Source organism: Citrus sinensis, chromosome 8, assembly GCF_022201045.2.
Source record: "Citrus sinensis cultivar Valencia sweet orange chromosome 8, DVS_A1.0, whole genome shotgun sequence".
Lineage (NCBI taxonomy): Eukaryota > Viridiplantae > Streptophyta > Magnoliopsida > Sapindales > Rutaceae > Citrus > Citrus sinensis.
In genome coordinates this window covers 3,050,461-3,074,059 of record NC_068563.1, presented here as the reverse complement: position 1 = coordinate 3,074,059, position 23,599 = coordinate 3,050,461, and the positions used below count along the sequence as shown (strand labels likewise).

Here is a 23,599-nt window from a genome sequence, read left to right as displayed (position 1 = left end):
GAATGGCAATTGAATCCCTTTTTATCCATATTAGCGGCATTTGAACCTCAGAATTCTTATTTTTTATCACAATAGATTTTACCATCTCAAGTAGATGACAACAATTTCTTATTTCACTTTTCAAGGGCAAAATAGCATTTAACACGTGAAATGAATTCAACAAATAAATGTATATACTACAAAAAACAGCCAAAACTTTCTCGTAAGTTTGTGTTACAATAGCAACTTGATGAATTAATAGCCTTGGGACTGTCAAAAATCTATTAATTTAGCGAATATTAATAAAGATAATATCACGTTTATAATAGAAACTTTTATGAAGTAAAGAGGCAGTATAATTGGATAATGAGTAATGATATAGGCATAAACGGTTGTATAAACTTATTTTGTACAAACTAATGTGGCGTTAATTTATTGGTTGAATTAAATATCTCTTGACCCACATGATTTATTTATATTATTTTATATTTTCATTCAACCAATGAATTAATGTCACATCAATTTATACAAGATAAGTTTGTACAAGAGTTTGTGGCCGTATCATCACTCATTGGATAATATAGTGAATCTATCAAGCTATGATATGATTTTAATTTGATCTTGATTGAGTGAATAAGTCACCTTTGGCTAGATTGTATTGCTGGACTGCAATTACACGGTAACTCATTAGAGAATACTTTTTGAAGGCAAAATATTAAGTTAGTTATCTCTCTTATTTCTCCTATCATACCACGTATAGAACAAAAAATGGCTTCTCATATGAAAGGTGTAAAAAGAGCAACAACAACTAATGAAATGTGTAAAGTATTATGCTAGTACTACAAAGAAAATCACACATATATCATATGTATTTAGTTTTAAATTAGTTGCTATTAATTTATGTATTATTTGGGTCCTATAGAAAATAAGATTTTTTTTTTGAAAAGTTATTATCTAATAAGTTTATCTAATTATTAATTTATCATGTTGGTATCAAGTCGAGACCCACAAAAATTATTATTTAATGAATGTTACCAGTTTACTGAATATTAATTTAACGGGTTGTATGGTAAATAAGAGCGTTTGGGGGGGGGGGGGGGGGGGACAATTATTGCGTCATATATGGCTATATGAAATCGGTCAACCGTTTGATTGCCATTATACAAAATTTTAAATCCAAAAATGTTCAACTGTAAATTGATTAATGTGATCATCTAGTTCAAAGTTATGTGTTGCTTTCTATTTTTGTGGAGGGTCAAATTTCATGGCCCAAGTGCAAAACGAATTACGTGGAAAGTTTGGACATAATTTTATGTCAAGTCTCGATCTCAATTATATATGGTTGCGCTTGATATTAACTATTCATGCAGGTCGTTGAAATTTGGGTTGAAATTTTTTGTAGCTTCAGCGTCTGTTTGTTTGCTGTAGGGTCATATAATTGTTTAAAATCTCAACGGACACTAGAGATTTTGCCTATACGAGTATCCGTGGATTTAAGTTTCAATCATACAATAAATATATTCTCAGGCCTACGCATGGCAAAAAGACCCGAATTAAATTTTGGTTCGATTTACTTGAGTCGAATTTTTCAGGTTTTAACTTGAATTTAAGAATTTCGGTTCGGGGTTAAACTTAAATAGGAGAGCTCGATTAAAATTTGGGTTGGGGTTCGGGCCCTAACTGACCCAATCCGACCCTAGCCTGAAATTAAAAATATATATATATATATATATGTGATTTTATTTATACAACTTTATACGACATGATTTTGAATTATATTTATTTTATTATGTATATAATTACATGGTTGAGACCTTAAATAATTTTTATATTTATGTTAAATTTTAATATATAAGAGAGGCTATGTCCATTTTTTTAAAATTAAATTACTTAAACATTGAAAAAATCTTAAAATTATAGAATTCAGGCTTGGATAAAAGCCCAACACAATCCTGACTTGAATTGTGTCAGCCCTAAAATTTAAATAATCATATTTTTTTGGGTCGAACTTTTTTATTTCTATGATTGGGTCGGGCTTGAGCTTTGCCATCCTTACTCAGGATCTGTTTGGTATTAAGATGTTGCAAGTTTTAAGGTTCAGTTGCTGTTAAAAATACTGTAATTATAGAATAAAAATTAATAATATGTAGTAAATATAAAATTTAAATAATAATTTTAACAAAAATATTAAAGGTATAATAAATTTTTTACCATACAAATATAAAATTAAATTAACTTTACTTTCAAGATACGAACAACTAATATCAACTTCAATTCCAATCAAAACCTCAAAATGTTATAGATGTATAAATCAAAACTGAAGCATTACAGTGATTTTGTCAGTTAGAGATGTTGACCACAATAACCCATACTGAAGACAATCCGAGGCCCATCCATTTTTGGCCCAGATTAATTTTCATGATCCAAATTGAACACCCAGATGAAGAAATTGGCCTATGAGATAAAAGACGTCCCTTCCTCTGTTGAGGTGGCAAAATAGCATCATTTTTTGCCGTGTCGGACATAACAAAAATTTTTGGTCTTATAATATGTGTGTACATATATTTATATATGTATGCATACACACACAAAAACAACAACAACAATAATATTTCTATAATGAGTACATCCTCATTTTGGCAAAGTGAGGATGCCACCGACGGATAAAAAAAATATATTTTAATACACTAATAAACAAAAAAACACAGTTTTCAATGTATTCAAATATACAATTTTTTTTTATATTTTAATTTGCATTGTCATTTTAATAAAGTGAGGATGTCCTCGTTGAAGAAGTACTGTATATACTTTCATTTTTTCTAATGCAGACGTGTTATTAAATCATATGGTTTAATAACGTGTCTATACTAACTATATTAAACTATATGATTTAACAATGTAACCGCATAAAAAAAATAAGGGCACCCATGTGAGAAAAAGACTACACACACACACACACACACACACACACACACACACACACACGAGCGCGCGTATGTAGGCATGTATGTATGCATAAAGTAAGTTTCTAATAAGGGATCCATGGCCATATTAAAATCAAGAATAAGTTAAAAAAACAAACAGATACAAATTTTAATACACTACATAACAAAATACACTATATCAGAATTTATTTATTTTTTTAATTTTTTAATTTATCCATGAGTTTCATACACACACGCGACATAACATATCAAAATTTGATTAAACAAGTTTAATAAATGAATGTTTTTTTTATTTTATCATAAATAGAGACGATCAAAATCGTTTTACACGATTAGACATGGATGTAGTAGTATAGTTATAATTGTGTTAGAAACTAATTGGTCGGTGAGAGGAGAAATTTTAGAATATATTAGATATACTATATCAACCATATAATAAGCAAATAATGTTATAATATGTGTGCATTTACTTTAAAAAACTCTTATGCAAGTGGTAGTTATGTTAAATTTAATTATATACACTATACATGCATTCATTGATTGTATTACCTTTAATGTATTTTATAATTTCTATGGTGAAAGAGTGTTCCAAAGGTGAACACGAAGCACTTACATTAATTGTTACCAATATATATAAAGATAGATTATTTTTCCTACCAAAACAAAATTTCTGAATCAGCCAACGTAATACAACTATTTCTAAAATTTAATTATTGGTTTCACTAAAATTTAAATTGTAACTTGTATTCATATTACATTTGCAAACCAAGATTCTCTACTCATAGCAAACCTATAAATGAAACCAAATTGCTCAAATTGGACCTGAATTTGTAAACTAAACAACAATGAACTACTACTTAAGCTTTTATTGAATGACTCAACTCAACTCAGTCTTCTGCCTCTTCCCTCTCCCTTAGTACAGCTCCAAAATGTTCGACCAAAATGTCGGCAACTAGAGGCACCAAATCCTTACAAGGGACACCTTTCTTATAAATATCTCCCAAATGTGAGTCACTGCCAATTCTCCCTCCCAGGAAAACGTCAGCTCCTTCACAAGTTTTCCCATCTTCATCTCTTGTCATGCACCCCATGAATCCAATATCCGCGACTTGAACCTGTGCACAGCTGTTGGGACACCCCGTCCAGTGCATCCTCACCGGCTTTGTCACATCCACCAGCCTCTCCACCTCCTCGGTCACCTTTAAGGCCCTAGCCTTAGTCTCGATGATTGCTTGTCCACAAAACTGATTGCCTGTGCATGCAACTAGACCTTTCATTAGAATGGATGGCTGTGGTGAAAACTTTTCTAACAAAGGCTCTTTGAGTAAGGCTTCGAGTTTTGAGTTGTCAACGTTGGGGATTATGATGTTTTGCTCAACTGTGAGGCGGAGTTCTCCTGAGCCATACGCGTCAGCCAGACGAGCTAGCTCGTCCATATCACCTGCTTGGACTCGACCAACGGGAATATGAAGACCTACATAGTTAAATCCTTCCTGTTTTTGTGGATGCACACCAAGATAGTCTCTCCTGTCCCATTGCCTCTGAACCAAGTCTTCCGAGGATGCTCTATCAAGCTCCTGTCCAGGCATTCTCCTCACTACCTCCGCCCTGAATCCTTCAATGCCCTGCATATGTAAGTTAAAAAATTCGCATGTTATTAACATGAATAAGGCTTAATAAGCATGATTAAGAAGTGAGACTGTAAATAACTCACGAGTTCATCAATTAACCACATCATTCTTGTTTTTTGCCTGTTTCCTCTGGAGCCAAGATCTCTGTATGCCTCTAGTACTGCTTTGCAAACTGGGATAACGTCATCAGCTGCGACCCAGGCGTCAAGAGGGATTGCCTCTGCACACCTCTTGGGACTAAAGAACCCGCCCACCAACAAGTTGAATCCAAACCTTCCATCCTTTGTAGCAGGCATGTAAGCAAGATCATTGATGTGAGGATGCTCATAAAGATCATGTGATCCTACTACACACACATTCCACTTCCTTGGCCTGCTCAAATGAAAAACGAAATGGGAAAGAGGGATACCGGCTAAACGGTACGTTTACATGAAAAGTTAATTCTGTATCCACGACAAAACACGCATAGACTTGATAACTTTCTGTTACCGATGCGTTTTATTCATCATTTGCTTATATTGAAGAGTTCATATGAAGCAGAGCTCATATAAAGAAAGCCAGACAACTTGTGACCCTTAAACTTTAAATCATAACCAAATAAATCTTGTTAGACTAAATCCCGGTTTCATGCCAAGCATTTGTATTGTTCTATTTAAGAATTTCTCCAATAACTTGTTTCACTCAAGATAAAAGTATAACTAAGTGTAAGTCCATTTATCCCTCAATAACAAGGCAATGACAGAACATCACCAAACAGAGTCCAAATTTCCACGATTGCATACAAATACGAAATGTATACAAAATATTGAAACAAATATCAAAAAGCTTCTATTCTAACACTTCAGAAGTGAAATGTGCTCTTTGGGAGTAATGGAAAGAAAACTTACAAGTTAGTGACGGTAGGATTGCCCTGTGCATTTGCAGTGATGAAGTGGGATAACAAGTTGGTATAAGGCCTTGTATCAACAATTTCCTCCGGATCAATTCCTGCAAGAGGGTTGCCAACAGGATTTCTCACATTGTCCATACCACTCTGCAGACTTGTCAAGCCAACTTGGGCAAGACCCTTAAGTATTTCCGGCACATCAGGCAAAACCACACCACGAATCTGCCAGTTTTGCCTCGTTGTCACATCCGCACAACCATCCTTCCCATACTTTTTTATCACACTAGCTAAATACCGTGTTTGCTCACTTGTTGTTACCCCATTTGGTAGCTTCAATCTCATCATAAATCTACCATCTGAACACCACCATTCAAAATAATAACCATTATTCTATTAGATCAAGGGAAACCAAGCAAAAAGAATCATTTGATTCCTTTCCTGTTCAAATATTTGGTGCAAAAATATTCATCCCTTAAAACTTCATTACTTTGAGATACCATCTACGCACCAATTGGAAGAATATTCCATGATGTTTCTACTTCAAGTATAATAACTACATCTATGTACATCAAAAAAGAAACAAACAAAACAAAGATAAGTGGAAAAAAAAACAAAGATAAGTGGAAACTTACAATGATGCTTTCTCCTGTGAAACAAACCAAGCCATTTGAGCCTAACATCAATATCATCTTTAGTGTTCTTGGCTTGATCAATCTCCTCCATTGACAACTTAGCTAAATCTTCAATACCATTTTCCATAAAGAGCTTCATTGGCTCTTTCTCAATCTTGACCTTTTCTTGAGGATTAATGCCTTTTCTGAATTTCTCTTTCAACACAAAGTAGCCATCTCTTTCCTCCACTCTAGGCTCCAGCCTCTCTGCATCCACCTCAGGCGCCGACGACGTCGTCACCGGTGCCACCGTAGGGGTGGTGGCATGAACCCTCCATGTCTTTGGACTAGCTGAGGTGGCTGCTGCTGGAGATGGCAAAAGGGGTGAAGCAAAACGCACTGAAAATGACGATGATGATGATGACATGATTGAAATTGCAAGATGAAAAAGATGAGAAGCCTTGTTGATGAAACTTGTAGTTGTTGTAGTAACGTTATGAGAATTACGAATGAGAGTGTGGCCATTTTTGTAAGGGACACTAAAGGGACCTTTAGATGCAGAGGAGAGGTAAGGATTTGTTCATGGGGAACTCTTGGATGGGGCTAAGGGTCAAGTTTGTTGGTGTTTTTCTACCTTTTTTTTTTTTTTTTCCCAAGTTTTTAGATTGTGAGAAGCTGACAGACAGTTGCCTATTGTTTTATTTATTTATTTACTTATTTATTTTGTCATTCAACTATATTAATTATCTCATTGTCAACTGTTGCTGTCTGTTTTAGTTTTACTTCTCTTTTGCTTTCTAAATTTGGTGGGCAGATGACAACATGCGCCGTGGGAATAACTGGTGTTCAAGCTCTAGATCAAATGAACTTGTTTTTTTCTTTTTAAAAAAAAAAAATTGTTTCTTTTCTTCTTTTTTTTTTTCCTACTGAAAATTATCAAATTGCATTAAAACTTCAGAACGACCAATATTACAATAAGGAGAGCTTATGGCTCAAGTTCTTGTCATAATAAAGCCTAATAGGAAAAATCAAACTTGTTCACTGAAAATTTCTTATAATAAAAAAGAAAATAATTCGCACATTAAGATATAATGTAGTAGAAATTTTCTAGATATAGTTTAATCTACCCACCTTATTTATTGCAAGTGAAGATCTCGTTCAAGAAAGCACATAATTTGTCAAATTGTATAAAAAAAAAGGTCACCAATCTCTATTAAAATGACTAATTTGACAATATATATATAAATGAGGGATGCAAATGTAACTATCCCACAGCAGCAAATTCATTGAATCGTTGCAACTAAACCCAAAAGGGGCAAACAAAAAAAAAAGAAGACAGCCTTTTAGTTAATTTATTTTTTAAAATAAAAAATGATATTTTAGTAAGTATATTGTGTAATAATTAATTGAGGGGGAGATTTTATATCTGTACGGATATATTAATTCGTAGAGAGAAAATAAAAGAATAATTAATTAATTAGTGTTGCATGGCATTAGCCCACCAAGCGGACAAAAACAGTTTGACCATTGAGATATACTAATGGCATATTCTTAAAGTTTCACGCGTGCGATGCGCGTGTTCAATGAAAGTGACATTTGAATTTGAGCTGGTTAGAGCTTTAATCTTCTGAACCAGCCAAGAGTCACTGCACTGGCTCAACTCGCCGCCAGCACGCCACACGCCGCTTCGTCATGGACCCTCCAACGAGTTACGCCCTTTTGCCACGTTTTCCATTCAAATTAGAAGAGACCGTGACGGGCGCGCTTGGTAACGTTTTCTGTTGGATGCTTCTTTTTTTTTTTTTTTTTTTAAATATATATATTTGATAAGAGTATTTTGTAACTAAAAAATTTATTATAGATCAAAATATCTTCATTCTTTTAACTTTTGTTAACAAAAAGTCAAAATTAGAGAATAAAACAAAAAGACAAGAAAAAAAGTTGGAGCCTGATCCACCACTTTTATTTATTTAATTATTATTTTATTTCATTAATATTTCTTTATTCAATTACTTTTTCATCTTCTACGATTATCCATTTTATCCATTCCTTATTCAATTTTACTTTTACTATTTTACATCTTATCTCTTCACTGTAACTATTCACTGCAGCTATCTTCTTCTTCTTCTTCTTCAACTATGAAAATTCAACAAGCCCTTTTCTCTTTAAGTGTAACCAAGATCCAGGTATACTTTTTTTTTTTTTAATTTTATGATTTTGTTTATTGTTCATTAAAATTTTGTATGATTTTCTATTATATCAAATTTAAAGATGAAGGCCACTATTTTTTATTTTATTTTAATTTTTTAAACTTAGTATATTGTGGGAGGGTTTTCTGAAAATTATTGTTGTTGTATGAAATTTGATTTTATTTTAATTAAAACCATATGAATAAAAGATAAAATGTATAAATAAATTGAAGAAAATTATTTTATAAATAATTCTATAAAAAAATCTATATTTTCCGAAAAACAACTAAATGTATTTTTATCATTTTTTTATATTTTTAGATAAACAACCAAGCGCTTTTTATTGTTTTCATTTTTATATGCTGTTTTGAAAATAAATTATCAAACACATTTTCATTTTTTTTAAATCTTACATCAAAAAACACCATTCTTCATTTTTCAATCGATAACAATATAAAAGCCCGTTTGGTTGCAATTGATTTGATTTGATTATTTTGGTGTGAAATGATTCTAATCCAGTGTTTCACGTCAAAAAGTAATTTGAGATAAGTTAATTACGGTGTGCTCATTATTTAATCTGGAATAGTTAAAAAAGTGTATCTTAGAGAGACTTTTAGGGTGCGTTTGGGATTGAGGTTGGGCAAACTTGGAAGCTACAGCACTAAAGTATTTGGTAAACACTAACTGTTGTAGGTTAAAAGCTATGTTGATATGACTTTTTATTTGTATCATGAAAAATCTTTTATATCTTTAATAATTTTGTGAAAATTATTATTTAAAATTTATATTTACTACATATTACTAATTTTTGTTTCACAATTACCATTTTTTTCCACAACAACTGTAATTTAAAAGGTACAACACCTCAATCCCAAACGCATCCTTAGAAGTTAGGATTACAATTTTTAAGACTAAAATTATAATCCTAAGCTATTCACGGGATAAAAAAATTCCAAATCTTTTGTCCAGCAATTAATTGGAGATAATTATGATATTATTAGTATATAAGATACATTATTTACTAACTAACCCAACGGCATATCAAATATAAGACATGATTATTTATAATTTAATTTGATACTACACTGTTATAATATTATATCTGATCAAGTCACACCTAACCTAGCATGACAAACAAACCCTAAGGGTATTTTAACCATTTAAACAAAGATTAGAGACCTATTTGATATAAATAGACTATATTCTTATTTGATAAGATTAAAAAAAAAAAAAGGGGGGTCGGGGTCCCGGATGCTATCATTCTATTAGAAAAAATGAGTTTTGGATGTCGATTTCCATGTGCACCGACAATGTCCACGCAAACTGTCCGAGAGGGTCATTAGCATGATGTTATAATAATCTTGCTAGTTGCTAATGTTGATTTTAATTATCAACAGGCTCGCTTTTTCGAAGAACAACATCAGCTGCTACTACACCAGAGAAGCCGCTCCCAGTCCCAGACTATACCTTATTATATTTTTTTATTTTGGTATTAAAAATCATTGAAGCTGGTTGTGCCTCTTTAAAAATAACAACAATACAACATGCAGTAACTGAACTCTTCTGGAATGGTGGATTTTAGGGGAGGACAGAGGACTTACCTGGTGCTGCTACCCTAGGTGAGCAGGCACGGCATGCCACGGCTCCCCAGGAAAATATCAGGAAACTTGAATATGATGTACTAAAAATACATGGTTCGTTCATTTAAACATCCTTTATGCCCGTGTGGGTACTAATTCGAGAAGCAAAATAAATACAGCTGTAACAGTAGCATCATAAAACACAAGTATGGCTGCATTCCTCATGTATGTGAACAATCTGTGCTACTACATACACAACTGGCTTATGCCAAGTAAGCCAGTGGTACTTTAGAATTCATGTTCTTTCGGTCTTTCGTATAATCTAGTCGATCCTTACTCGTGTGTACACATGGGAATACATGCAACAAAGCATGCATGAGATGTAAGTAATACACCCTCGTGAAATTGCCTTGTAAAAGCCTCAAGGCTCAAGAGTGTAACTTAAATCTAGACAAATATGACTTCAAACTTTGCACAGGGACTGCTTTCTATGTGTCTCTTGAGGTCATCATCCCCATTGAATTTGAATTCATATAAAGCCTGTCTCTGCGTCAAGCCCACAGGATGTATTCTGTAAATTTTCAGTTCATCTTCACCTCTTATGCTTTTGGGTCTCTCCTGCTTCCAAATTGGCACGTGTTTTAGAGACTTGAACTTTGCCAGCACTGCAGATTCCAAGGCCTTTAGTGTCAAACTGCCAGACCTGCCCATCAAAGAAGGAAATGTTTGATTTGAGCACACAGTTACATGCAATAATCATGTATATGTGATGATATCTCATGCTTAAAATATATGCAGCGACTAGATTGGGAAGAAGACGCCGTGGTAATACAAAGACCAAGCATTCTCCATTTCTCCTCTACTAGTTAATAATGTATGAAGGGACGTTCAATTTTATTTCTATTGCTTATCTATTTTAAAAGGTCTAGTGTATTACAAAATTTAACTTGGGATAATGGAAATATCATTGAAACAATGAATAAATCAACAATAAGAACACCCCTGGCCCAATTAAAACTGAGGTTACCTTAAGAAAATGGATACCATTTTGAACATCCCTCTTTCCCTGACATACAAATGATGCACAGTTTCCGAACCTCTGGTGCACTTGCAAGGGCGTTTCCTGAAAGCAGGGTTCGTTTCTTCTCTCTCCTGAATCTTTGTTGCCAGGTAAATACAAAGACGACATGATGAGTGTACTGCAGCCATATCCACAAGTGCCTTGAAAGAATCAGAGGGCCCTTCATACTTCCAACTGTTGAATCAACATCTCATTACTAAGAAGACCCTCATAAACCAACAAGATATAAAAGAAAAAAGCAATAACTCCATGAAAGCCACCCAATTGTTTTAAAGAGCAGGGGGGCAAAAAAAAGGGGGACTTAAGATAACCTCCACAACCATAGCGCAGTTAAGTTTCCTGCAGTGAAGCTCACCTTAGTGACTGATTATATGCCTCAGGATTTTCTGCAAGGTATTTCATGGTCTTCGCAACAGACTTGACATCTTCTACCACTCGAATATGTAAAATTGACTTCAGAGAAGGAGCAAAATCTTGAATATTTGGAGCACCAACAACCACAGGGACCGATCCTACAAAAATTTGACATCCATTTTATCACCCAAACCATGAAATGATTTCTGAATTTTTCTAGAATAATCAATTTTTATGTCGTTGACTTTCTGAACATAAAAAAATTAAAAATCATTCACAATACAATTAACATTTGAGAATAGCTTTCAAAAGCTAGAAAATGAACATATACTCCATTTTGTTTCGCCAGGCCCACTCAGAAAAAAAACTTCAGGAATTTATCAATCTATAATACATCATTTGTTACAAAACAAGTACAACGGAGGTTTAATATCTATACCAGCAACAAGAGACTGGAAGAATTTTTCAGTGACATAATCCTCCTCGTTAGAGTTCTCAAAAGCCAAGCTAAATTTATAGCGCTTCAGAGTTTCCACTTTTTCCACTGCAGATATCATTGATAAGAAAAGGTTGTTAAACAGTATTTATCCAGAAGAAAATAAAGCAAGCAATTTACAGGGTTTGTAGCAAATAAATGGCAAGAGGACCAAGAAGACGCTCTGTACGGTAAAATATAAAATTCCTAAGAGATCATGTTATTGCCAATGCAATCAGATTATCAACTCATACATTATTATTATAAACAACGACAACCATTGTAAATGCACTGGTGCCCACCATTTCCATCACGATTCCGATGGCAACCACCATATGAATCTATCTTTACATTTTCCTTTTCAAGTGCTTCAAGAGCTTGCAACCGGAAGTTGCGAGCACCACAATTGGAAATGAAAGCAGCCGCAAGGGCATTCTCAGTCTTTGGCTGCACTGGTGCCATGATATCATACTCGGCCCAGGAAAAATATCCAACAGGAACATCTGATGAGAGACTAGTTGTCATTACAATCGTATATCCCCTCCTAGCAAACAAATAAGGCTAACATTTCAGTTTTACCAACATTGTTTGGGCACATGAAGAATCTGCTACTTCAGGTAATCAATTTTAAAAAGGCAAGAAATGCAATTTAGAAAAGATGGGAGAAGGCTATCTCAAGTCTTACAAGTGAAAAATGCATCTTTAGCTCAAGCACCTCAGGTTAAAGGAAATAAATTGTTCTAAAATAAATAGGCACCACAATCAATGAGTATCTCTTTCAGCCGGAAATATTTAGTATCCAGATATTCATGAAACACTCAACAAAATTTTATACCAGGAAATTCCTTGGCTGCGAATAGCTTGATAGATATTGACCAAATTTTGCAAAAATGCTTAATTCAGAGCTAAGATTGCCAACCCTTTTATTGTCTAAGTGAGAAGAAAATGTACATAGTCAATCTCTGTCCTTGAAAAATGGCAGAAGTTGGGGACATTTTAAAAGCATAAGGTTGAACTGAAGTCATTTTAGACAGTGCTTACCCACCGTCGTGCTTGAGCAATATTATTCTCAGCGTAGTACTTGGAAGATTCCATCGAACGGAGGACAGTATCTGTTCCAGGTTGTTGAGGCATACCAAATGAAGCATCAGGTTTCCTATCATCATCATATCCAAACTTGCACCGAACATCACAAACTCTCCACTCCTACATAGCATGCAACAGGAAGTTCAGAGATATAGCAAGATAAAACAAAAACATAACATTAAATTAATTGAATTCTAAAACTCCTTGTGAAAACCGACAAGAAGTTCAACTCACAGAAACATCACAGATAGAAAGAACATTTACGAAAATGTACAAGATTGATCAAAAGGACTGGCACCGATATCGTTAAAAATAGCATCAATATATTAAACATCAAAGGATTCTGAGGAAACAAAAAAGATTCTGAAAAAGCTAAATTAACTTTCCTCTACAAGAAAAATCCAATGGTTATAAGAAAAGGTTAGAATATATCAATTGAACATATTGAAACAAACTACTGCATTCATCTATTACTTTTATAAGGAACCTTCAAAGCAATTAGGTTTAAACTAGTTCAATCAAGGATACGGTAAGCCTCTACGTTGAATATGGAGTGAATACTCCAAAATTAACAGGAACAGAGCCCAAAAAAATGTCAGTAATTTCATTTTCAACAATGCGATGCAGGATGATTACAGTTTTATAGATTTTTTGTCACTCTAAATGTTCATTTCCCATTTCAGTGAAAACAGACACAAAAAATACTGTAGGAGACTAATCAGACTCTCAGTCATTCTAAAACTACTGTAAAAATCAGTAATTTCAACAAGCGATGCAGAATGATAACAGTTTTGTAGATTTTCTGTCACTCTAAATGTTCATTTCCTATTTCAGTGAAAACAGACACAAAAGTTACCTGTAGGAAACTAATCAGACTCTCAGTTGTTCTAAAACTACCGTCAAAATTAAACAACTGTGATTACAAAAATGGATATCAGATGATTTGCAAGCTCTGTACAAATGAGGTCTATTCATTCTCTATCAAGATAAGACAGCCTCTTGCTCAAAATAGATAGAATTTATGTACCTATATATCATGTTTACACATGCATAAGAGCTCTTCGTTTATGTTCGGGGACTCCTATTAAAAGAAAAAACGGAGCCTCCTGCCGTCTACAAACTAAATTTTCTGGCTGCAACTTCTATGTAAGTATCAAAAGCAATACTCTTCATTCCGTAACATTATCAACAACAAAATTAAGCTCTCATGAAGCTTAAATTTTACCCCAAAAAAAAAAAAAATGAATAACATGTCTAGACAAAAACAGTTAAAATCAACATAAATAACAAAACTTTATCACACCTAAACTAGAACACAATGAAAGAACAGAAATCCAATTAAAATATGACAAGAGTTTGAAATTTAACTAACCTGCTCAGCCCCAGTGACCAAAATAGGATCTTTCTCAAAATCCCTTGAGTAATTCACAGCATCCACTCTCTCCAACCACTCCTCACAACTCTCTGAATCCAAAACCCGTCCTTCAATTTTCCTACCCACCAAATCACCATCAACAATCGCCTCAATTTCAGTTTGAGGAGGTTGCTTGTGGAGAAAATCAGCTAACGAATCAAACATGGCAGCGTTCTTGACCATGTCAAGCCGACCCAAAAAGGAGATCTCTAGAATAACCACAAGCGCCACAAATAAAGGCATCAAATTTGACCATTTCTTTCTGGGCAATGAAGAATTTGAAGATGACCCATTCTCAGAAATTGGTAACTCTTCTTGTTGTGAGTAGTTGTGGCCTGCTCTTGAGCCCCTTAGATTTGATATAATACCCATAAAGAAAAAAAAAAGGTCAGAAAAATGGTTTAAGAGGAAAAAAGTCTTCTACCTTGGGTTTCAGTTTATCGGGAAAGTGATGAAAAGTGAGAATTAATTTGGGTGTTAATGAAGCTACACAGGGGATTCGAATTTGTGTGTTGCATCAGTTTTCTGAAAATGAAAATTTCAAGTACGAGACGCAAAGACCGAAGACTCTTGTCACTGGTTCATTTCGAAAGTCCATGCTGCGTTCATTGGCTCTCTGACTAACCATAATAATATAATAAGTGTGCTTTTTAATTTTCCATAAATGCACTTTTTAATTGGTCAAAGTCTTTTGTTATGTTTAATTAAATTAAAATTCCCTATGGTGTCATGGAAAATTACTAAACTTTTGTTTCTTAATTATCGACGACCTTTTTGTTTCATTGTATATGAATTAAAAATATCCTTATAATTATATGTTCTTGGAATTTTGATAGTTTAAATATATTTTAAAAAACAAAAATTAATGTCCATTCTTGTTCTTGGACAAACAGGACTGCTTATAGTTCACATACATATCGATTTCACCCAATTACAATATACTAATGTGATTTTAACTAAAATTTATAAAATCATCATTGCTTGAAAATCCCTAAGCAAAGGAGTAGTGCTTTATGCTCTGTTTCTGGACAAAACCAATAATACAAAGACGAAAAAAGATTAACTTCAAATCAAGGCCATAGAAAGGAGATATAGCTTAGGCTAACTTTTGGAGTTGGTGGGCAATTATAGCCAACCGGGTTGGTTATATTGATCTGGCAATTAATTGGCTGGTACAAGTACAAATAATGATCCAAAAGAAACGAATCAATCATGAGATAAGGCTTTTGATTGAAGAATGTCTTTGAGCAGAAACAGATCCAATATGGGAAGCATTACTTGTAGATTAAAAAATAATACCGTCATAAAAATCACTGTAAAAAGAAAAGGAAAAAAAGAGAAAAGTAATTGCTTATAGCTCATTAGCTACATAGCATACAAATTTGAGTTTCTGGTCCTCTACATCTATGAAGACTTCCATACTTCTATGTACAATGCATTAAAACGTCCATATTTCTATGTACAATGCATTCAAAATACAACAATGGGATGGAAGAACATGAATATAAAAAATACTCTTTCACTCGAATTGCATGCTTGCTGCTAACTAGGCTCTTACCATCGATTGCAACTACTCTAAATCTTACCTATGGCATACATAGTAGACACCAGCAAGTTCTGAGGCAGACGTAAATTTATTTTCTTCTGACTTGATTCTGTGTCAAAAGTCTTCTGGTAGCACCCCCCCCCCCCCCCCCCCCCCAAAAAAAAAAAAAAAAAAAAGTGCCCAAGCAAATATCACCACCAATACTGTCTCGAGGCACTTATCTTGATGTTTCTTCAGCTAGGCACTTGGAGAAAACTATTAAAGTGATTACTTAAATCTTCTTTCTGGTGGTGTATACTTGTAAAAGATTATGTTTAGAACTTCAGTAAAGCATTGCAACTCAGCTTCCTCTCAAAAAGTAATCAGATCTCGGAGAGGCAAAGCTCTCAGGATGTTCTGAAAATAACTCGTGAACATTAGGAAGCTTGGTTGATGGTTGAAACATTAGGAGTATGACGCTTCTCAAACGGCACAACCTGAATGGCATGTAAATAATGAACATGAAAATCTCACAAAATGAACATTCACCACAATCATGTGAGAATTAAATTTAAGGGTATCAAAAACCAACTGACAAAAAAAAAAAAAAAGGCTCTACAAATTACTTGATCATCGCGTGCATCAGCTGCAGCCGTTTTCAACCTTTTTGCCATTGGCCTAAAGCTTGAGCTATCTACTTGGTCTTCACCAACAAAATTCTGATCTGAACCCTCTGCAACAGTTCAGAAATAAGGTCAGAAGATGAGAAACAAGTAGTAATGACTAAAGCATCAACAAAAATTACACATACACAGCTAGCAAAAAGAAGATATATGGAGCAATGACAGATTCTTGAGTCTAGCAGAAGCACTTTAAAAGGTGTCTAGTGTTGAATATGCTTGAAATTAGAACCATCGATTGCAAAGCTGCATGGTAACTTGGTTCATATTCATCTCTCAGAAGGGTATGATTCAAAGAAAGCTGCTTATAGACAGAAATAAGATAAAGGTAACCATATAGATCCGGTTGCGAAGTGGCTTAATTTCTCTTAAAAGTATTAATGGTTCATTGTTTCAGCACAATATTTAGTGCTCAAGGGGTAACAAAAATCATCAAATATTTCAAGTAAATAATTTATATTTTCTTCTTTATTTAGTTAAGTTATCTTTCGCACACCATTTATAAATCTACCAGTCACGTTTGGCAAAAGTTAATAAACTATCAATACAACAGCTTTCTACTCTGGTTAATGACAGAGTTAATTGACACTTATTATTTTGTCAATCACAGTCAACATTCCACTGCAAAATCAACTGTCTATTTGGATTAAAAAGCAGATAAGAAAAAAATAGATAAAAGAAAGTTGAATATTTGCCAAGCCGTTTCATTTGTTAGAATTCTATTCTGGGGAAGATGTATTTGTTTCTACTATTGACTCTTTTGCATAGAAAATTTCGATAAAAACTAGTTCATGCACATAGGCCTACTTTTAAAATGTATTTAAGGTAATTTTACTTAATTCTAGATTGGATCGCTACTCGCTAGGTTAATGGACTTTTTATGCGTCTAGGGTAAATATAAGCCAAATTTTAATTGGAAGTACATTGCTGAAGAATTGTTCAGTCTCCAGTATCCCATTTTACTCATTATAAATCCTACTCTTGTTTGGTCTTTTCTTTTGCCTCCCTTATGTCAGATTCCTCCCTTCAATCCTCTCTCTCATTCCCTCAAACTCTCTTCCTAATTTTCATAATTTGACGAATCCACATATCCAAGTCATTTAGTAAACCAACAAAAAAACCTTACAAGAAGGAGAAGCATGTGGGTCTTAATGGGTATTGTAAGAACTCAAAGCATACAAATGTTGAAGGTAAGTGGAAACAGCAAACATGGTAGAAATTCTACTTGATGAAAAAATAGCCAGAGTTACCTCCAGTGCTTCCAACTGAATTATGGAGGCAATCAAGGTGCCGCTGCGAAGTTCCAGCTGGTCCACAAGAGAAATCTTTATCCTCCCTGAAATAGAATCCCTCATCATAAGGCAAATCAAGCTTCTGGGGATGAAGTGATGTTGCGGTCTGGTGTTTGCCTACAGAGGTAAAACGGCGTATCCGTGGATTTTCTAGCACTGCATGAGAATTAACAGCAGCATTATCATACAAACATTTATTCCCTTTAGATTTAATCTTCTGCCAGCAGCCATCTCGTAGAACCATTAACTGAAAAAAATAATTAAGAAAAAAGTTAGTTTGAAGTATTTAAACTGAAAGCACACACAAAAAGATGGAGATATCTAACAGATAAGGCCCTTACCTGGCCGGATGAAGGAGTCTTGGCTGAGTGGCATCCAACCAAACACATGGAAGCAGAATCATGCAACTTATGCAACTGCTCAACAAATGATGCTTCTAAACAGTCAAGATAAGAATTGTGCTTTTCATTCGTCCACTCTGCAGATTGGCCCTGCAATAAAAGTGACAAAAAGAGGTGAAAGGAAAGTTTAATTACAATAGAATTGCAATGAAACATGTTTATAACAATTGAAGTGTCAACTTTTATAGAATTTGCAGGCCACAACAGCCTTAATGATTACAAGAAAAAAGCAAGTGGTTCTTAAAATACAACATGTAGAGATACCGTCATAACATCAAAATTCCCAAGGCAATAAAAAAAAAAAAGGGCACCAATCAAATGTCCTCACAACCAAGAGAAACAAACAGCAGATGAAGGAAATGCGAATTTGGGCAGTACCAAAACACCCCCGATATGTTTTACTGCTTGCCCATTCTTGTCACTTTCCAAGTAATAATCACCATTCTCCCAGTAAATGTCCAAGATAAACTACAATTCTAAATTCAAAAATCACTTAGAAGTAGGAAAAAGGGAATTAATTTGAAAGTGCGACGTCGAGAATATGCACCAACAATCTCTAATAATCAGTTGAAGAAAGATCAACTAGCTTAACATGACGTGGTGAATCCAGCTGTGATAAAGGGAAAACAAGGGGCAAATTTTAAAGATCTTCTCGAGTTCAGAATTGCATAATACCCAAAATTTTGTTCCCACATAAAAGGGGAAAAAAAAAAAAAAAAGCCGCAAGAAACAAACAACATCTAAAAGAACCAAGCAAACCACTTGCTTGACCTGTGCCTACTCAGAATAGGTGGACATTTTGCAATAACCTAAAGGAAAGAGATCTCACCCCCAAAAACTTTCAACGAGAGGTAAGATTATATGTCCTTTATATATTGCAGGATTGGAGCCTTCTAAGTAAACATCACAAAGAATCACATGAAGCTTTGTCTCAATCTAATATGTGAAAGATCAAAGCAAAAAGCCGTGCAACTCCATCGAAAGGCTTAATTATTATTATTTAAAAAAAAAAAATAACAACACTAAAAGAATCCATTAAACGTTGATTCTAAAAATCAGCAGCTAACTGGCGCCAATAAAAACGAAGCAGCAATAATCTAATATCTAGTCATGTAATTAATTAAATTAACTTTAAAAAGAAAAATATCATCACTCAATTTCGAAACAGTACTTCAAAACCTAACTCAAAATCATAAAATTAACATAAAAATTAAATTTCTAAACATGCAAGCAACCTAAAAATATCCAACACAAGAACTATAAAATATCCAACACAGGAACTATAAAATATCAAAAAAGCCAAAAGATAAGATAATTAATAAAAAATAAAAATTACCGGCGTTGCATTTCCGTTAAGATGCGAGCTTTCAACTGTGACAGCAGAGGATTCCGAGTCAGTCCGAGCCAACTCAGTCCCGCAAATTCTATCCATTGTCTCTTGATCCGGTGATGGAATAATCCGTAAACTGTTCTCTCTCATTCGTTCTTCTTCTTCTTCTTCTTTTATTTTTAATTTCTCTCCAGATATTTTCTTCTTCTTCTTCTTCTTCTTCTTCTTATCGTTTTGATCGGGCGAAAAGTAAAAAATATCAAAAATGATTTTGAAAGGCAGCAAAATGCAAAAATATCGTCGCGAAAATTAAGTAGAGAGAATGAGAAGGAGAGAAAGGCGGTGGGGCTGAGAGCCAATAAAGGCTCCACATGGCGACGCTTTTTACACGTGTCGGTTACGTCAGCGGGTTGCCACGTCATCCTAGGCTGATAATATCTTCGTCTTTTGTCAGCCAGATATTTTTTCTCTCTTTTTGTTCAAATATCTCCTTTCATATCATTTGAACCAACAGATCAGCAAAAGCGCTTCGGATTGCGGAATGTTCGTTGCGGTGAGTTGGGGACGTGAAGGCACGCTCTGTGGTTGCCGCGTGGAATTGTTTGTTTAAGTGATTTTTGGTGGGCGGTTTCAGGATTGGGATAATAACGTCAGTGCCCGCTGATTGTTTTATATTTGCTTAATAGGTCCCTTTTTTAAAAATTTGCATCAAATAGGTCATCACCAAATACAAAGCTTATATGTCACAATTATCTAATTTTATATTAGATTACCGAGTTCATGAAAGTCTAAGTTAGTTATTTTTTTTTCTTACTTTATAAATTTTGATTATTAAGAAAATTATAGATAATCTAATCTCATGTTTAGTATTTTGTTCATTATATACAACATCATCACAATATTTTTATCAATAATATTTTATTAAATGCATACATTCTACTCATGAAACTCATACCACTCTTAACAACATAATCTATCAAATATTTACGTTTTTTTAAATATATATATACAAGTTGATTAATTAATTATTTATTCAACAAATAGAAGCATATTATTTTATAAAGCATATTAATTGTAACTAGCTATAACATAATCTATCAAAGAAACACTCAAGCTTCAAGGAGGAAGAATAAATCAGAGTTTTATTTATTTGTGCATAATTAACTGCATATCCGCAATATTAATGATCATAAAAAGAAACACTCAAATATCAATTGATCTAATTTAAGGCACGTTTTAAATATGTAGTTCTGTAAAGTTGATATCCATTCAATGACAGTACTTTCGAGAAGTTGCCAAGTGTGGATGGTAAGAGCATATACATATAGAAATTGGATTGATCCGGAAAGAAAGGATGCTAATGGTTTTGCTTATTATTCATGTGTGCTCTCACGTGATTGTATTATTAGTCAACGTATGAGATAAGTGCATATATAAGCAGTGCAATTGCTTGCATGTTGTGCTCTATGACAAGAAGTCTAAAGAATTGTCTGGGTGAATTTTCCTTTTGAGGTTTTGGTAAATTATTTCGTTAGTCTTTATACTTTTTAAAATTGCTTGAATATTTTTATGTATAATTACTTTCTTTGTTATTAAATTCGTGTTTTCAAGGGTAAGTATAGTGTTTTTGTCTAATCTATTTTAAAATTCAGACTCATATTTGAGTAAGAAAAATGCTAAATGGCCAAAAAGAAGAAAGAAGGACAATAGAAACGGCAACATGTGCTGCCGTTTTATGCGTCATTCTCTCTCTTTTATTTGGCCGTTTAAAAGTATTAAAACAATACTTAAAAAATGATGCAAAAAAGAGAAGAAATATATGCATATCACAAACATTATCTTCTCATCTGACTGTTTCCTATCATATGACCGAACCGCAAAACCGACCATTTTCCGACAGAACTAACAATCTCTTATTGAAAAAAAGGAACAAAAGCCACAACCTTACAATCAACAGTGCCCCCATCGCCACGCTGATGCATCACAAAGCCAACAGAGCCATTGCCACCACGCCAATAATGTTGTTGTCGTCATCGGCGGCACTAAATGCAAATCTCTCTGCTTTCAAATATCAAACCGTTGGTTTTATTATTATTTTTAAATAGCTATCACAGCACATACTGCCGTTTCTACCGTCTTTCTTTCCTCTTTATGGCTGAATAGCATAAGCCGCATAACTCTGAGTAATTGAATTCAAAGCCCTAAAGACTAAATGAACTTTTACTCAAACTGTTCTTATAAAGTAGCATTATAAGTACAATATTGTCTATTTATAAAAAATGTTTCAAACGACAACACAAAACCGGCTCGCGCCCTACAAGCTATTCATATTAATGAATGGCTCTTTGCATTTCTTGGGATTGAAGACAAAGATCTTTTTCTGTTACAGCCATTTTGGCTTGGCCCTATACAAAAAAAAAAAACATGTGACGGCAATAACTTCGGTTTGAAAAATCTTGTCTGTTCATCGGTCTCTGGTCTCTGCTATGTCACATGGAGGTGTCATACTACCCATAAAGAATCTGACACAAGAAATTGAACCAATCCTTCCCACGTGCTAAATTCACATTAATCACACGATGAAGCCAAGTCATGGTATATTTCACGTGCCAATTCACTCGCATGTTATATACAGCAATGAAGCATGCAGTCCAAATCTTTAAAGCAAGAAATTTTTGAGAGAGCACAACTATTTGAATAAAATTCTGATAAGAACACCTTTCCAACGTTGTTGTTTCTGTTCTTTTTATTTTTTTATTTTTTTAAAAATACATCTAAAATAATGTACGTAATTTTAAGTGAGTTATTAGTATCTTTTTTTTTTATTAGGGTTTAATTCACTTCACTTAACATTTTCCTTTTAGTATTGATGTTTTTTTTTAATGAGATATTTGTCTAATCAGATTCTTGGAAATGGAATTATCAAAGCACAATTGGGGAAGCAAAAAAGAAATGTATGATTAATATTCAGCTTTCTATTGGGCAGAAATTATTCTGAGGCATAAGGTAGTTGATGCTGCACGTTGCTGATGTGACATTTCATATGATAAATTGAATCATACGTTATAACTAGAATTGTTGGTGTGGAGCATGAATTCATGGCTCATTGCTGACTCATAATGATTCAGTATCTCACTAATATCGGCGCATATTAATACAAGGACTCGTGATGATTTAATATCTCACTCATAGCACGCATATTAAATAAAGAATAGGGTTTTTTTTTTTTTCTTCTTTTAAACCAATGTAAATTTTGCCACCGGGCAAATGGGGCAATATTGTGATAAGCCACCTCTATTATTAGGAAAAGGGGTTAGGAAAAAGGGTTAAGGTTACGTTTAGAATTGAAGTGTTGTATATTTTAAGGTACGACTGTTATGAAAAAAATTATAATTATAAAATAAAAATTAATAATATTAGTAATTATAAATTAAAATTATTATTTACTAATACAAGTGAAAAATAATGTCAACATGACTTTTAAGCTGCATCAACTAGTGTTTACCAAACATTTTAGTGCTCTAAAGTTAGAATTGTCTAACTTCAATCCCAAACGAATACTAATTCTCACCTGCAAACTCATTTTCTTCTTTAGAGACATTAAATTTTCGAATTATATTAAATGCCAAAGGTTATGCATTTTTTAAGCTGATGGTAAATATTATTAAATAAAATTTAAAATATGAATTTTTGTTTAAAAATAACAAACACAAAAAAAACTAATGGGAGCAACAGTCTGTAAGTAGATCCCTATACTATAAAAAGGGGTAAAAGCTTGTTTAGTCCCTATATTAGGAGGTTAGTGTCCATTTAGTCTCTGTATTTTTAAAAACACCTCAAAAGGTCCCTGCTACTAAATATTGACACTTATGCCATTATTTTTTTTATTTTTAACTTGCTTTTACAATATTACATTTTTACAATAATGTTTCTTTTTTGGATATTAATAAAAAATTAAATTATCAAATTAAACTCAAAAATAAAATAAAAACAAAAAGGTATATATTAATTTTTGTGGAAGCTCACGTATGTCTAAAAAATTAATATCGTAAAAAATTACATTATCAATTTTTTTAGAAAAATTAATATTTTAACTCAAGAGTGTGTTCCACAAAAATTAATATTTTTATTTTATTTTAT

General features: G+C 33.5%; 3 protein-coding genes across 3 annotated transcripts; all 3 read right to left on the bottom strand.

Moving 5' to 3' along the window:
* Positions 1 to 3,609: 3,609 nt before the first annotated feature.
* LOC102616714 (ferredoxin--nitrite reductase, chloroplastic) lies at positions 3,610 to 6,709 on the bottom strand. Its single transcript, XM_006487044.4, has 4 exons — positions 6,074 to 6,709; positions 5,443 to 5,797; positions 4,639 to 4,927; positions 3,610 to 4,549 (listed from the first exon to the last, which is right to left on the bottom strand). The coding sequence occupies exons 1-4, from the start codon at positions 6,477 to 6,479 to the stop codon at positions 3,812 to 3,814; spliced, it is 1,788 nt and encodes a 595-aa protein (XP_006487107.2). The 5' UTR covers positions 6,480 to 6,709; the 3' UTR covers positions 3,610 to 3,811.
* Positions 6,710 to 9,915: 3,206 nt separating this feature from the next.
* On the bottom strand, positions 9,916 to 14,855 carry LOC102617014 (glycoprotein 3-alpha-L-fucosyltransferase A). The gene is made up of 7 exons (XM_006487045.4): positions 14,190 to 14,855; positions 12,777 to 12,937; positions 12,034 to 12,275; positions 11,696 to 11,800; positions 11,258 to 11,414; positions 10,849 to 11,076; positions 9,916 to 10,524 (listed from the first exon to the last, which is right to left on the bottom strand). Exons 1-7 carry the CDS (start codon positions 14,601 to 14,603, stop codon positions 10,269 to 10,271), a joined length of 1,563 nt encoding a protein of 520 aa, XP_006487108.2. The 5' UTR covers positions 14,604 to 14,855; the 3' UTR covers positions 9,916 to 10,268.
* Positions 14,856 to 15,496: 641 nt separating this feature from the next.
* On the bottom strand, positions 15,497 to 19,785 carry LOC102617318 (cold-regulated protein 27). Its single transcript, XM_006487046.4, has 5 exons — positions 19,466 to 19,785; positions 18,070 to 18,219; positions 17,687 to 17,975; positions 16,383 to 16,489; positions 15,497 to 16,253 (listed from the first exon to the last, which is right to left on the bottom strand). Exons 1-5 carry the CDS (start codon positions 19,607 to 19,609, stop codon positions 16,194 to 16,196), a joined length of 750 nt encoding a protein of 249 aa, XP_006487109.2. The 5' UTR covers positions 19,610 to 19,785; the 3' UTR covers positions 15,497 to 16,193.
* Positions 19,786 to 23,599: the final 3,814 nt, after the last annotated feature.

What these genes read in the sequence shown, in the direction of transcription:
- LOC102616714 (XM_006487044.4), bottom strand. Translation starts at nt 6,479, where the DNA reads ATGTCATCATCATCATCGTCATTTTCAGTGCGTTTTGCTTCACCCCTT. An exon ending in TCACAGGAGAAAGCATCATT is followed by an intron (nt 5,798 to 6,073) that starts GTAAGTTTCCAC and finishes GGTGGTGTTCAG; the next exon opens with ATGGTAGATTTATGATGAGA. An exon ending in TGTGGTTAATTGATGAACTC is followed by an intron (nt 4,550 to 4,638) that starts GTGAGTTATTTA and finishes TTACATATGCAG; the next exon opens with GGCATTGAAGGATTCAGGGC.
- LOC102617014 (XM_006487045.4), bottom strand. Translation starts at nt 14,603, where the DNA reads ATGGGTATTATATCAAATCTAAGGGGCTCAAGAGCAGGCCACAACTAC. An exon ending in TGGTCACTGGGGCTGAGCAG is followed by an intron (nt 12,938 to 14,189) that starts GTTAGTTAAATT and finishes CATGCTATGTAG; the next exon opens with GAGTGGAGAGTTTGTGATGT. An exon ending in TCGGAATCGTGATGGAAATG is followed by an intron (nt 11,801 to 12,033) that starts GTGGGCACCAGT and finishes TGATATCTGCAG; the next exon opens with TGGAAAAAGTGGAAACTCTG.
- LOC102617318 (XM_006487046.4), bottom strand. Translation starts at nt 19,609, where the DNA reads ATGAGAGAGAACAGTTTACGGATTATTCCATCACCGGATCAAGAGACA. An exon ending in AGACTCCTTCATCCGGCCAG is followed by an intron (nt 17,976 to 18,069) that starts GTAAGGGCCTTA and finishes TATTTTTTTCAG; the next exon opens with TTAATGGTTCTACGAGATGG. An exon ending in TTCAGTTGGAAGCACTGGAG is followed by an intron (nt 16,490 to 17,686) that starts GTAACTCTGGCT and finishes GAACTGTTGCAG; the next exon opens with AGGGTTCAGATCAGAATTTT.